The 15,594-nt window shown below is 46.5% G+C and overlaps 1 protein-coding gene across 1 annotated transcript; it reads left to right on the forward strand.

The window, feature by feature from the left end:
* Window positions 1-1,221: 1,221 nt before the first annotated feature.
* PIGT (phosphatidylinositol glycan anchor biosynthesis class T) lies at window positions 1,222-15,594 on the forward strand. The gene is made up of 12 exons (XM_083508103.1): window positions 1,222-1,530; window positions 2,329-2,506; window positions 3,341-3,468; window positions 4,642-4,742; window positions 4,981-5,067; window positions 5,335-5,422; window positions 5,508-5,605; window positions 6,649-6,814; window positions 7,086-7,286; window positions 9,735-9,900; window positions 10,201-10,284; window positions 13,856-15,594. The coding sequence occupies exons 1-12, from the start codon at window positions 1,359-1,361 to the stop codon at window positions 14,106-14,108; spliced, it is 1,722 nt and encodes a 573-aa protein (XP_083364229.1). The 5' UTR covers window positions 1,222-1,358; the 3' UTR covers window positions 14,109-15,594.

Raw genomic sequence — 15,594 nt, forward strand, 5'->3', positions numbered from 1 at the left:
TCAGCATCAACCAGTGGCCAATCCGATGTCTATGGAAAGAGCCCTCCCAAGAAACTGACACCAATTCCAAACGAAGAGGCTCCATTTAGCCATCACAGCTTAGTAATAAAAAGCACTGGGTGCAGGGAGGTGTGCAGTAATGGCATCTTTCAGAAAGAAATGGTTGCAGGGAACCCTGCCAGAAAACTACTTAAGCCATGGCCTAGCTTTGACATAATTAAGGCTGCAGTTCTCAATAGTTTTGCCAGAGAGACAATGGAACAAATTTGCTTGCTCCGGAACAGGGATGGGGAACCTATGGCCCTCCAGATGTTTTTTGGACTACAATTCTAGTCATCCCTTACCACTGGCCACACAGGCTGGTGCTGATGGAAGTTGCAGAAAAAAATAAATAAAGAAGGGCTAATAAATAAGCACTTCAAGCTTGCATGCACAAAGGAAATAGTTCTTCTGGCCTATTCCCTTGTCCCGAGAAACAACATCCTATACCTCTGTCATCCCCAACACATGCCTGTAAACTGAAGTAAAGGGGTGGCTAACCTGTGATCCCCTGTGTTACTGACTATAACTCCCATTTGTCACGACTACTGGTCAGGCTGGCTGGGGCTGGTGAGAGTTGTAGTCTGACAACCTCTGGAATGCTACAGCTTAGCCACCGTTAGTCTTGGTGTATTATTCTTACCTTGGCTCCAAGAGGTCCTGGGTTCAAATTCCCAGACCAGGAGAACAGGGTCCAGTGTTTGAGGGAGGGGCTCTAGCTCAGAGGCAGAAGACGATGCTTTCCATGCAAAAGGTCCCAGCTGCAATTCCTAGCATCTCCAGGTATGAGCTAGGAACAAACCTTGGGAGTGTCAATATCCAGGAAGAGAAGAATCAAAAGTCTGGCTCAACATAACGCAACTTTCTGTGTGTGTTTTTTTAAAAGAAATGATGTTATATGTTACAAGGCATAATACTTTTATATTATATTATATTATATTAGGCATGTAAAAGGATATTAAACGAAACGAGGATCAACCTACAAAGAGCATGTCGGCTCCCCCTCCTCCTTCTATTACCTCCTGCCTCTGTTTGGGCACGTGGGGCGCCCAATCGCAGCCGCAGCAGTAAACCTGCCCCTGCAGGCTCCTTCTGGCATCCCTTGCCTCCGACCCGGAAGCACATTCCCGAACAACAACCAGGCCACGGGCAGTGCCGCTCTAGCCTCGTCTCCGTGCCTTCCTGAAAAGCCTCCATTGGCTCACAGGGTGAATGGAGGCGGGGTTCCATGGTACCTCCTTTCTCCGCTCCCCATTGGCTAACACGCGCCCGGGGCAGTGGGCGGAGCTGCTCCGTTTTGCCGCGATCGCAGCGGAGGAATGGAGCCGCTCGGGCCGCTGCTGCTGCTCCTCTTCTTGGCGACGAGCGGGGCGAAACAGCCGCGGGACTCCCTGCGGGAAGAGCTGCTGCTTAGCCCGCTCCCATCGGGGGACGTGGCTGCCACCTTCCAGTTCCGGACGCGCTGGGATTCCGACTTGCAGCGGGAGGGCGGTAAGGGGCGGGGCCTGTCGCGACAGAGGGGTTTTTTGGGGGGGGGAAGCATTATCTGGAAAGGGGGTCCCTGTGAACCCCGGGGACAGGGCTTCCCCTGCGCCAGTTGTGTGGGTGGGTGGACTACAATTTCCATCAGCCCCAGCAAGCGTGGCTAGTGGCAAGAGGTCATGGGAGTTGTAGTTCCACAACAGCTGGAGAGCCAAAGGTTCCTCCCTCACACACCTGATGCCTTTTCCCTTTGGGGGTGGGTTAGTTAGTTAGTTAGTTAGATAGATAGATAGATAGATGCATTCTGTTCTGGGTGCTTTATAGTCGAGGTTCTTTCATTGCAGGGGGGTTGGACTCTTGGGTTCCTTTCTAACTCTACCATTCTGGGATTCTGGCGCATGAATGCAAGAGCACTCTCCCCTCCCATGTTTTCCAGCAACAGGTATCTGGAAGCACTGCTGCCACCGACTGCGGGGGTAGAGAGGATCATGTCTAGTAGCCATTGGGGAGCGGTGGGGACTCTGAACTGCCGGGAGTACAAGCCAGTCTCACTGGGAAAGCATAAAAGGCCTGAGGTAGCAAATGGAAAAATGAGTGCAGCAAAGGGTCAAGGAACCCTGAGCAATAAGAGATTGAGGGATAGGCTACTTACTGGGTGACTTGCATGGGTGCCAGCAGGACTTGCAGCAGCATTCCTCTTCAATGGAGCAGGAGAAGGGAAAGTGAATTGGGGAGTGGGGCAGGTGGAGAGGTTGATGTGAAGATATGCTGCTATAATGCTCCTATTTTTCCCCCTGCTCCCTACAGTGTCTCATTATCGGCTATTCCCCAAAGCCCTTGGCCAGCTCATTTCCAAGTACTCGGTGCGCGAATTGCATCTCTCCCTCACTCAGGGCTTCTGGCGGACACGGAGCTGGGGACAGCCTTACTTGCAAGCTCCGGCTGGGGCTGAGCTCTGGGTTTGGTTTCAGGAGTCTGTCTCTGAGTAAGTAAGCCTGAGTTGATTTTACTTGGTTGAAGGGCTCTCTGGTAAATCATAAGAAGGCTGTTGCACTCTGCTTTTCTCGCCTTCCCACCTCCTCATGGCATAAGTGCATAAACAAGATAAATTTCAACGGTCCATTCCATGAAGGCAATCATATGGTTTAAATAAGCAGACTTTGTTCCTTCACCTTCAAATGCTGATGTCTCTTGGGTCTTTCCTTTGCATTGAACAATTTTGCCAAAGGCTGCCAAGGCCCACTGGGACATCCCAACACCTAAATCAGTGGTAGCCTCTAGAAGGGCCATAGTTCTTCTCCCTTGCTGTTTCATCAGAATAGGCATTAGGTGGTGGTCCCTGGACCCTGGGGTGCCAGTTGTAGCCCTCTAAGCTTCTCTGTCTGGCTCTCAGGACTCTCGGTGCCAAACAGCCAATTTTCAGGCCGTACCCCTCACAGTCCCTGCTTCACAGCCTCTTTGAGTGCTTTTTCCTAGACTTAGAATGCAGTTCTTGTCCTGGAAAAGGTTCTCATTCTTGGAATAGGCCATCAGGTGCTAGATAGTGCTTGTAGCTGTGGGCTGTGAACATGGCTCATTTCCATATACTAGTGCTGCCGTGTTAATGCAGTACTGAAGCAAAGCCCAAGCTTTTCATTATTTTATTTTTGAATTTTATATGAAGCATCTCCTGCCACTAGAATGGCACCTGAAGTGATGTACAACTGTAAACACAGTCTGTGACTTGAAAACACATTTGTTTTCCACATGGCATCTTGCAAGTTTCAGGCAAATCATTCACAGTAAATGTTTGTTAAATATGTTTATTTTTCATCTTCAGCGTTGACAAAGCTTGGAAAGATCTCAGCAACATCCTCTCAGGAATATTCTGTGCCTCTTTGAACTTCATTGATTCCACCAACACTGTCGTTCCAACAGCATCCTTCAAACCTCTGGGATTGGCAAATGGTAAGAGATTGGGCTATTCTGGCCTGGAAGGGCTTGTTTTGCAAGAAGGGGCACCACTGAATTGCAGCTTGTTCTAAATACTTAAATGACAAAGAATTGTGTCCAGTGTAGCACTTAAGTTGTCCCATCGGTGCAATGCTATTTCCCTCCCTCTACCCCCTGTGCACCCCCCTAAATATTTTCTCTGGGTTCCCAAACCCTCTGGCACAGATTTGGTGAGTGCAGGGTGCATGCAGAGGAAGGAGAGAGAAAAGTCACATTGTACAAGTGGGAATCCTTATGGTGTTGGTATGTATTAGTTGGGGAAATTAAAGGGAGACCGGAACTTCTTAGAAACACCCAAGTATCTTGTGGCAGCTTAAAAATTAACAAATGTATTCTGGCATAAGATTTTCAGAAAGCTTTGGGGGTGCTGAAAGCCTCGACATTTTTGGAACATCTGCCCATCTCCTTGTTCGTTATCCTGATTAGGGTTGCTGGTTTTGTAATGAATCTGTGTTTCTTGAGAGCATTGTAAGGATTGTTTGAGCTGACTGGGTAATAAGAATTAATTGGCATTGGAATTAGGCTAATGCCATAGGTTTTGACTTAGTTTTTAAATGTGTTTATTGATTCACTTTGACTGTTTTGTTTATGTTACTTTGAACCATTAGGATAGTGCAGACAATAATTCATTAAATAAGTGCTTTGTGTGATGGATTCTACTATTAAAAGCTAGGTATTACAAAGAACTGTAGAGTTGGAAGGGACCATGAGGGTCATCTAGTCCAACCCCTTGCAAAGCGGGAATCTCTTGCCTGACGTGTGGCTCAAACTCACAACCCTGAGATTAAGAGTCTTACAATCTACAGTAGTTCCAAGTATTCCACGCTTGTGACCTCAGTAATCCTTAAAGGAATTCAATCTAGTAGTACCCTTTATGTCAGATGCCTGCTTTTCTTAAGGCTAGCTAGTGAATTCATGGCGGAGGCAAGATCTGAAGGCGGGTGATTTCTAGAAGCTGACTTCCATCATCATATTGAGAGCATTTTATTTTATTTTAAATTTTATATACCACCAATGGGCACCCAATCATTTCCTAGAATTCACCATGCTGGCTGGGGCTGATGGAAATTTCAACAACATCAAGAGGGGGAGGGCCACATGTTCTAACCCTTCCTCTCCCTCCTTCAGTTACAGACCACCATTTCCTACGATATGCCGTCCTTCCCCGTGAAGTTGTCTGCACTGAGAACCTCACACCCTGGAAGAAGCTGCTGCCGTGCAGCTCAAAGGTGAGGCACATTCCTGTGATCATGCAGGTGGAGCCTTGAACCAACACGTGTCATTGCTCTGGATTCCCTCATCCTAGCCCCCCCCCCCCCGGCAAGCTTTCACATCTGAAGCTTTGGGGCCTTGTTCACAATTGGAGCAAGTACTCTTGAGGAGAGCGAACTACGTGCACACTGTTGCATGGTGCTTGGGCTTGTTTCTAGCTATACTACAGAGCCTATTTTCTTTTTTTCTTCCTAGGCTGGCCTGGCTGTTCTGCTGAAGGCTGAGCGCTTGTTCCACAGCAGTTACCACTCCCAAGCTGTGCACATCCGCCCCATTTGCAGGGTGAGTCCTTGAAGGATTTGGTGCTGTGTCTTAAATTGGTTGAAAGAGTTGGAGACAGGATCCCCACTCCCCTATGATCTGCCAAAACCTATGATCACATTTCACAAGCCTTACCATCTTACTCCCATCTTCCCTAGCTAACAGGCCCAGTGGTCAGGGCTGATAGGAATTGTAGTCCCAAAACATCTGGAGGGCCGAGTTTGGGGGTGCCTGCCTTAGAGCTGCCCTTGCTCCTGCCATTTCTGATGCTTTGTCCTTCTCTCTCAGGATGCCTCGTGCTTGAGCATGTCCTGGGAGCTCAGACAGACCCTCACGGTTGTCTTTGATTCCTTTGCCAGCGGCCATGGAAAGAAAGGTAACTGCAGCCCATCACCACTCTGCTATGGTTACAGCGGTTTACTCACTTCTTAATAATGACCTTTGTGCCATTCTCCCACCAGATTGGTCCCTCTTCAAGATCTTCTCCCGCACTCTTACTGAAGCGTGCCCACTGGCGTCTCAAAGCAAAGTCTACGTTGACATTTCCAGTAAAGGCCAGGTAACCTATCCTTTCCCCAGTAACCTTGCAATAGGACTAGGACATCAGGACCTTTAGGAGATGCCCACCTTACTCAGAGCTCTCTCTGGGTGAATGAAGCTTGACGGAAACCCCAGATGTAACTGAGCGGAAGACAGTCATACCTCGGGTTACAGCTGCTTCAGGTTGCGTTTTTTTCGCGTTGCGGACCGCCGAAACCCAGAAGTACCGGAATGGGTTACTTCTGGGTTTTGGCGGTCATGCATGCTCAGAACTGCTAAATCACGCTTTGAGCATGCGCAGAAGCACCAAATTTCAACCCGTGCATGCGCAGGCGCGTCTCTGCAGGTTGCAGTCGTGCATCCCGCAGGGATCACTTTCGCAACCCGAGCATCCACTGTATATATAATCGAGAGAGGATTTAACCAGATGCTTACAGTTCTTTAGGTGCTTTGTGTCTCCAGTAATATTACAGAGTCTTGAGAGTAGAGGGCTACTCAAATAATCTCCATGTGTATATCCAATGCATGGATAATGGAATGGGACCCCCACCCCACTGGCTATACCCTCAAACACCAGTGTTTAGCAGTGATTGGGAGGAGAAACTACATGCCTGCATCCGTAAGCATGTAGGTTATTCACCTAATTAGGAACCCTCTGCAATTGTGAATACAGCTTTATATAGGCTTTCTTTTCAGTTGTTGTGCTGGGTACACGGATTGCTTCTTTCTAGGTGATATCCAGTGTTAGTTATACTCAAGAGTAGAGCCATTGAAATAAATGAACCTAAGCCCTTCGCCAACCTGGGCTCCTTTTGCAGGGAGGGGTGGGATATCGCCCTCTGCATTTCAAAGTATGTTACAATGCGCTCTGCAGAGATGTTTTTATCCTGTAAAACAGGCCAGAAAGCTTTTAAATAAATATGAGAATTGGGGCCAGTTGAAGGTAGTCTCCCCCACGTACCCTGCCCACGTGCTGAATATATACAAAAATATAATATAGATGGGCTGGTTATCTTTTTGATGGCTAATAATGATTTTACTTTATTTTGTTTATGTTTCCAGGAGAAAGAGTTACTTGAAGTTTCCCCAGCTCCCTTGTCTGTACATGAAGCATCCGTCCAAGGAGACAGGAGAACATACGCAGTCTATGATCTCCTGAACCCAGGACTTTTTAATGGCTCTCGCAGCCTCAATGTGCAACTAAAATGGAAGCGCCCTCAGGATGGCTGTGAGTTATCAATGGCTTTCCTGTCTCTAATGTGTTGAAAATGGACACCCTTTGAATGCGAGAGACTTGTGCTGTGCATCATTTAAGCTTGTTCATTTATGAAGCGGGACACATCTAGTGGTAGTCACAGCAGAAAAATAGTATTTTTCTGCTGGGACTGCTACCAGACTTGTCTTAGTTAAGAACTCGCATTATCCCAGGGTTAATATTCTTGCATTTGGTGGTGCTCCTGTAGTTTGACTCCTAACCTGGTTTCATTTCCTTCCTGCAGTGGATCTGGCAGTACCTGTGCTCCATGCCCAGCGCTATGTGAGTGGCTATGGCCTTGAGACAGGAGAAATCAGCACCCTAATCTATAACACACACCCATACAGAGCTTTCCCTGTGCTTCTGCTGGAGACTGTGCCCTGGTATCTGCGACTCTACATCCACACGCTGACCATTATCACCAAGGGCAAGGAAAACAAACCAAGTAAGAAGGAGCCTCCTAGTAATACACCCTTTCCCAACCTGATGCCCTCCGGATGTTTGAGACGGCAACTTCCACCAGCCCCAGACAACATTGCAGTGAAGAGCTTCTGCGTGTCAGTGCAGGCAGCTTTCTGTGTTCCAATATATGTACTGGATCATGTTCTAAGTTGATATGCCAAGGAAATAGAGCAGATTCAGAAAGGGAGGCCTGAGTTGAAAAGCATGAAGTTTTGTCTTCATATCTATACCCCTTAAGGACATGCATACATATCTATACCCCTTAAGGAGCATCTCTTAAGTACATCTGGCATTACATACACATTTCTCAACAACTGGATATGTAGGCTAGCCATAGTAATTTGCTTTTTCTATGTGTTCAGTGATTTGGCTTGCTGAGCTCCAAAGCCCATACCCACCCCCCTTTTGATGCAGTTTATCATTAACCTATGTAATAATAATAATAATAATAATAATAATAATAATAATAATAATAATTAATATTTTTTAAAAAATATCTCGCCCTCCCCAGCCAAAGCCGGGCTCAGAGTGGCTAACAACAATAAAAGTAACACAGTTTACATAAAATCACAATCAATTAATTGAAATGCATTCTAAAATCAATTCAAAATCAAATTAATGGCAACCATTGGGCTAGAGTTCTATGTGGATTACTGAAGGAGGGGGTCAGGCTGTGCCCTGGCCAAAGACCTGATGGAACAGCTCTGTCTTGCAGGCCCTGCAGAAAGATGTCAAGGTCCCGCAGGGCCCTAGTCTCTTGTGACAGAGCGTTCCACCACAGAACTGAGCCGAAAAAGCCCTGGCTCTGGTTGAGGCCAGCCTAACCTCCTTGTGGCCTGGGATCTCCAAATTTTTTTATTTGAAGACCATAAGGTCCTCTGTGGGACATACCAAGAGAGGTGGTCCCGTAGGTACAAGGGTCCTAGGCCGTATAGGGCTTTGAAGGTTCAAACCAACACCTTAAACCTGATCCTGTACTCCACCGGGAGCCAGTGCAGCTGGTATAGCACCGGGTGAATGTGATCTGGCGGTGAGGACCCCATAAGGAGTCTCACTGCGGCATTCTGCACCCGCTGGAGTTTCTGGAACAGTCTCAAGGGCAGCCCCATGTAGAGTGAATTACAATAATCAAGTCTGGAGGTGACCATCGTGTGGACCACAGTGACTAGGTCAGGGCGAGAGAGGTAAGGAGCCAAAGCTTAGCATGATAATATACCATGGTAGGGATGTAGTAGCAGAAATGTGTATTTGGAAGGCTTTGTGTAAGCCGTAAATGTTTGACTTCCTTAAAAGGAGATGAGTTTTACTGGTGGCATTTGCAGTCACTTCTCAAGGAGAAGTGAAGCATGTTACCCTGTTGATGGTTTCTTATATTATTTGTTTACTTCAGTGTACTGTCCGAGGTTCTGAGAGCCCCACACTATGTATATTTATTCAAAAGAAGGTCCCATTTTATACAGTGGGTGTGCATAGGATTGCAGCTCTGTAGTGCAATCTTGTGCATATCTATTCCAAAGTAAGTTCCATAGAATTCAATGGGGATTTCTCCCAGGTAAGTGGATATAGGACAGGGGTTCCCTGCTATTAACCCTGCTGAGGCCCCTGCATTAGCTGTTAAGCAGTGGGCGTCTGGCAGAGAAAAGGGGCATTGATGCTGTGCAAAGTTTGCAGCTGCAGCTCCTTTCTCTGCAAAAGCTGCTGCAAAAAAAGTAGAGGGGGGAAATGCTTCAGCAGAAAGGTAGGCCTTTGTTCCTTGCAAATGTGCAAAAAGTGGCCTTGCAGCTTGCAGTTGCACGCTTACAATTTTGAGGATGCAATTGCATTTTAAAACTTAAAACTGTGAATACCTGAAAGGCTGTGCTTGCAGCAGTTGAGCTGCGCATTGAGTAACTTGCATTCTTCTGTTAGGATTCCTGAGTTCTTCCTGCCTTTTTCACAGTCAGAACTAATAAAGGGTGCTATAGAGCTGCTGCTTCTTTTTAAAGAAACTTTGGTTAAAACAACAACAGAAGGAAAATGGAAGGTGAAACTTGAGTGGTTATGAATTATATATGTCTCTGTTCCCATGGGGAATGGCTGTGTGTTTGTGAGAAATTGTAGATGGATCTGGCCTCATCCACCACTGGAATGCAGCTTTTATTGGTAATGCTGCCTTTGGCCAAAAACAGTTCCCCACCCTTCGGATACAGGACTACAGTCTTAACATACAGTATTCTGACTGATCTCAGTGCGTAAGAGCTCGTATTCCAAACAAGGGAAATGGAGGCGTTTGGAGAAATATTTTGTGATCTGGGTTTGTTTTCCTCCCCAGAGTTGCTGGGGAGATCAGTCAGGCCTAAGTTAAGAGTGTTCCTCAAGGCATTATGTAAAGGGTATTATTTATTCATGTTGACCCAAGTGGTGTGCGATGATAGCATGTCTTTGGTGCTAGGTTACATCCACTATCAGCCGGCTCAGGACCGACAGCGGCCCCATCTCTTGGAAATGCTGATTCAGCTGCCGGCAAACTCTGTCACAAAGATCACCATCCAGTTTGAGAGAGCCTTGCTGAAGTGGACAGAATACACTCCTGACCCCAACCACGGGTTTTATGTGAGGTAAGGCTGCAGCTGTCCTCGAGCCACTCGCCATCAGAGTTTGTCGGCCATGGGTTTGTCTGTGTTGCATCCCTTGTGACCAGGTTCATAAACCCCCTCCCCTCCAAGAGGGACCCATGAAGGGATGGGAAACCTATAAGGATCTCCAAATGTGGTTGGACTCCAGCTCCCATCAGCCCCAACCAGCATGATGAGCAGCTGGAGATGATGGAAACTGGGAGCCCAGCAGCATTTAAAGGGCCACAGATTCCCCATCCTTGGGCCGAAGCTCTAAGTAATTTCTTTTTGTTTGGTTTGCAGCCCATCTGTTCTGAGTGCCCTAGTGCCCAGTGTCATTGCTATGAAAGAGGAAGATGAAGATCAAAGTCCACTCTTTGCTTCACTGTGAGTGCATTTGATGACTGCAGAACAGAGAAGGGTGGGAATGAGATGTGTGGGATTGGTATTGTATTTCTGTTGATTACTGAAAACTGCTTCATTCTGGACTTTTCATTTTTTTTTTTTTATAAAATTTTTATTGGGTTTTCCACTTTTATGAGACAAAACACACACAAAAAATAACACATAACAAAGACATATGTAAATTCAGCAGATCTTCTTTTCATAACCTTGTTCCCTGACTTCCCCCCACCCCCCCTGATGCATCCTAATTCCCAAAGTTATATCAGCAAGTTGGTATTTCTCCTCTTAGCCAATTTTGTTCCTCTTATTACCTCTTTTGTAATTGAAATTGATATTCCTAAGTTGGACATAAGTTCTCTTCCATCGATTTTTCATTTTGTCTTAATTAGAAGTCATATTAACCAAACCCAAAAGTCTTAAGAGTTTCTGAAAGTCTCCTCTTCCCTCCCTCCCATCCCCGGTTTTAGTCCCTTCCCAATGAAGGTCCAAAGTCGAGATTCTCAGCCTGGGTTCCTCACGTCCAAGGCTTTCAAATCTCTTTCAGTCCCTCTCCGCCGGTCTTGTTGGTAGTCCTTTATGTCAGTCGTCGAGTCTGAAAAAAGTTCTTTCAGCATCCAAATGTATTCTCTTCCCACAAGGAGATTTGTAATCCATTGCTGGAAAGTTTCCACAAAGCCTGTCTCCTCAGAACCAAAGTCCAAACGTAGGCCCCAGTCATATCTCTTTGTTTTAAGTTTCTGTATTCCATATTGTCCCAGGGCCTCCTCCTTCTTCTTCTGCATCTTTCGCAGACTTGTGGTAAATGTGTTCCCAGAGTCTCCTTGTTTGTATTCCACAGATGTCAACTTTTGGATGTTGCTTCCCAAAGTTACTTTCTCTTTTTCTTGTTTAGTCTCTTCCACCTCTGCAGATGTTGTTTCCCCTTCAGCTGTGGATTCTTTCTCATTGAGGTCCTCAACACAAACAGCAGAGTTGTCTGTTCCCAAGGTCATATTCATAAGTTGTTTATTCATGGTCAAGCTCTGCTCTTGTAAGATTCCCACCAATTGAAACATCCTTTCGATTTCCACTAGTAACTTTCCATCCACAGCCATTGTATGCATTGTAGTTTCACAGAATTCCCCCTAGGGGGAATCTGGTTACTTATTAATCTTTTTACTCAACAACCCTTTAACTTCTTATTATTACTTTGTTTCCAACAATTTTGACTCAATTGTAACTTGTCTTAGTCCAAAGGGATCTTAAATAACGATTTTTCACTTTAAGTTGCCCGTTTGACAGCTTTGACAGCTGTCAAACTCCGCGGCTCTTACACAGGCACAAAGGCAGGACGTTCCCGAGCCCGGGAGGGGGGATTGTTTAAATCACAAAAAAAAGGCTTCCGAAACTCCACTCTCCAGCGTAGAATTTCCCTTAGCCAAATCTTGAAAGTTAATGTCCTTTTTAACTCACCCCACCAAGGGTAGGATCTCCAGCTTAGCTCTTATGTCGTTGCTTAGATCTTCTGCAAGGGGGGGGGGTGCGGACTTCCTTTTAGCACACCCCCGGTCGTCTCTAATTCAGGATAAAATTTTTTAGAGTCCCAATCCGTCTTACTCACGGGTAGTTCTTTCAGTCCAGATTTTCAAGGAAGGAAGTCAGCGCTCACTGGTCATGGCTCGCGGCTTCGCTCCACCGAGGTAGCGATCGACTCTCAGTGCCACGCCACCCCCGTATCCCCTCCGCAGCCTTTAAAAAGGCTCTTTGCGAATCAGGGGGGGCGCTTAAGGCACCCGCCGAGTCTTCAGTCCGCAGGCATCTGCGCCTGCGGTTTTTAAGGGTCCCCGCGTCGCCGGCGCGGCAAAGACCCGTCCTCGGTGGAGCCGATTCCCTCCGCAGCTCGGAGGGAATCCGCCATTCCCAGATCGCGTCAACCCGGAAGTCTCCATTCTGGACTTTTCAGATTAACCTAGCAAAGGCTGTAGCTAGGCCACCATGACAGAAGTCTGTGCAAACATAGATATCAAAGACTTTTCATGAACGGTTTTCAGAAATTACAACCTTGGTTAATCTGAAATTTAGTTCTGAACTGAATGTATATTTTTGAGCAGATTCAAGAAGTAAATTATTTATTTGGCTGCTTCTACACTGGCATTTAAGGGACGTGGGTGGCGCTGTGGGTTAAACCACAGAGCCTAGGACTTGCTGATCAGAAGGTCGGCAGTTCGAATCCCCACGATGGGGTGAGCTCCCGTTGCTCGGTCCCTGCTCCTGCCAACCTAGCAGTTCAAAAGCACGTCAAAGTGCAAGTAGATAAATAGGTACCACTCCAGCAGGAAGATAAACGGCGTTTCCGTGCACTGCTCTGGTTCGCAAATGATGGCCACATGACCCGGAAGCTATACGCTGGCTCCCTCGGCCAATAAAGCGAGATGAGCGCCGCAACCCCAGAGTTGGCCATGACTGGACCTAATGGTCAGGGGCCCCTTTACACTGGCATTTATTGTGAAATAGCCATGCTTTGCTGATCTGCATTTTACAGGGCAACCACATGATGTCATGAACAAAACACCCTCTTCACATTTTTCCTTGTTCAGTTTGTTCTCCCACCCCTACTCAAAAAATTGTGTTGCTTCCCCCCCCTTCAAGTCAAGCACTCAGCAAAGTAGCTGTGCAATTTCCCCAGGTGTAAATGGGTTATCACACTCCTAATCTAGCATGTCTGTTTTGTCCCCCCCCCCAAACTGTAGCAGGGGAGGCAATCATGATTTGAAGTGCAGTGAAAGGGAGGGAAAGGTAGCGTTTAACCCTTTCACAACAAACAGTGGTCTCAATGGAAATCTCCCTTCCCGCACTGGACATTCATTGCTGCGGAAAAGGAGACTGCCGGCTGGGGACTGCCAGCTACATTAGTCAAAATATAGCATTATAAATGCATTATGAAACCAGATGACATAGTAGAGTTGAAATCACAACTCAAATGATATTTTCAATTGTGAACTTTGCAACAGTTTTTTGCAGAGCATTTTTATAGCTGTGTAGATCTTGGTTTCAGAGTGTCAGAAATCTGGAAACAGAGTTGCCGTTATACTTCCAACTTAAAACCAAATAGCAGTGATCAGTTAGTGCTGATTTTGTAAACAACCTTTGGATTCAAATAGTACTACGGTTGTGGTAAGTTTAAGGTTGTATGGTTGCATGAAACAGAGGCATTGGCCGAAGTTGCAAGATATTGGACTTCTGCATGCAAGTATGGGATGCATGGAAATGTGTGTTGTATGTAGTTTTGCAGGGGAATCTGCATAGAGGGAATTGCAGGAGACAGAGAACCAGTTGAGTTCTTCATATGGCACAGTGTCTGCGGGGTGTTGCTTATTTGAAAAGCACTTGCGCATCGAAACCTTTCACATGAATATTCCGTTTGTGATTTGCAATTTGAGGCTGCCCTCAAAGATGTGGCACTCCTTCACTCTTGCCTAATCTCCTGATCTGATATGCTTGGAGACAAGGGTGGTAACACATCATTATCTGAATCAGCCCTTTGAGATCTGCTGATCTCCTTCCTTCTCCCCAGGTTTCCTTCCTTGGACGGCTCCAGCTACTTTGTGCGCCTCTACACAGAACCGCTGCTGGTGAACCTGCCGACGCCAGATTTCAGCATGCCGTATAATGTCATTTGCTTGACCTGCACAGTGGTAGCTGTTTGCTATGGCTCCTTCTATAACCTGCTGACCAGAACCTTCCATGTAGAAGAACCTAACAGGGGAGGCTTAGCCAAGCGACTGGCGAACATAATCCGTAAAATGAGAGGCGTCCCACTTCTTTGAGAGCAGGCAATGCAGCCGCTTCGTCAAGGATCTCTACTGCCAAGACTTGCTGGGACAAAGCTGCAAGAAGATAGGTGGGCTTAAGGCAGATGTAACACCTGTTTTGCCCTCTAGTTCCTTCACAGCCAATAAAACTGCTGTTTGTGCCTGCCTGCCACCAGCTAGGGAAGCAATCACTGGTACTGGGACTGCAAGAGCAAAATGCCCAAGGATGAAGCTTGCTAATTTAAGGGGAACTTCCATTTGCCGGAAAAACACTGGAAATAAACATGACCTGTTTCTGAACTATGATCACCTTGGCCTTGCTCAAACGCTAGAGCCTGCAGCACTTAACTCACCAACCTGTTTTTCATTTTCTTCCACAGCAACTGATTGCTGTGCTAATTATCATTTTTTGAGCTGCCGTGTAATGGATGTAGTTGAAACACTGAACCTTTTTTCAGGTCAGAGAAAAAAAGCTTGCAGAAAAAATGCTTCGGGAAATGGTAAAACTGAAGGCAACTAGAGAGAGTGCAACAGAGAGAATAAATAGCATTTTAGGCCTCAGACTATCTAATTTTAGCATGCTGTCTCTTGCTGTTTTGGAGAAGAGAGTAAGTGAGGATAGGAGACAGCTATTATTGAGAAAATTACTAGGGGGGGTTCATTTGGGACTGTGGGGTTTGGGGTGGTCAGGCTGGGCACAGGGGACACTATGAAATAAAAGGGGAACCATGCTGTGTGAGTCGATGCCAATTTGATTTGCGTTCGTATCTGCTGGTGATGGGAATAACCACTGTTTGCTGCATAAGAGAGGAAGAAGACAAAAAAACCCAACTGTCAGAGATGGATAAGGAATTCAATAAATAAATGCTGTGTGGTGATTATGTCTTCCGTAACACAGGTTTTAATCAGCTTTGTACTTAACATGTCTCCTGGTAGCTATAGGTAGCCAGGTATTCCATGCAGGTGAATGCATAAAATTCCATTCAGGTAAGTTAATGGGCCAGCACTGGTGGAGGAAAAACAGAGAGCCTCACACCTCCAATTTGCTTTCTGTGCAAATTGTGTCAGATGTGTCAGGATAGTGTCAGATGATGATGGGGTAACAGGACTTAGTGAACTGGGGGTGGCAGACAGAAGTCAAGAATCGGCAGAAGATAAAGCAGGTGAGTGGGAAGAGGGAGGCCAAGAGACAGAGATGAGTCAAGCTGGTGAAGAGTCACAAGTATCTCCCCCTCCTGCTACAAGCTGCCCACCTCCCTGTCTCCCAGAACCAGGAGAGGGCTGAAATGGTTTGAGCAGCGATAGGCTGCGTGTAGGCGCAGTCTCTGATTGCTTGGGAAAACCCCTGGAGAGGAGGAGGGGACTTAAAAGAGCTGTGGGAAGGTGAGACTGATGATTTCATGGAGGAAGACCACTGGGAATGAGCTGTTGTGCTGACACTTAGCCAAGTCTGTGGAGATCGTGGTTTTGTTTTGTTTTGGTAATAAAAAGTTAACTCCTT

The sequence above is a fragment of the Podarcis liolepis genome, assembly GCF_965112155.1.
Source record: "Podarcis liolepis genome assembly, chromosome: 6".
Lineage (NCBI taxonomy): Eukaryota > Metazoa > Chordata > Lepidosauria > Squamata > Lacertidae > Podarcis > Podarcis liolepis.

What these genes read in the sequence shown, in the direction of transcription:
- PIGT (XM_083508103.1), top strand. Translation starts at nt 1,359, where the DNA reads ATGGAGCCGCTCGGGCCGCTGCTGCTGCTCCTCTTCTTGGCGACGAGC. An exon ending in CGACTTGCAGCGGGAGGGCG is followed by an intron (nt 1,531 to 2,328) that starts GTAAGGGGCGGG and finishes TGCTCCCTACAG; the next exon opens with TGTCTCATTATCGGCTATTC. An exon ending in AACCACGGGTTTTATGTGAG is followed by an intron (nt 9,901 to 10,200) that starts GTAAGGCTGCAG and finishes TTTGGTTTGCAG; the next exon opens with CCCATCTGTTCTGAGTGCCC.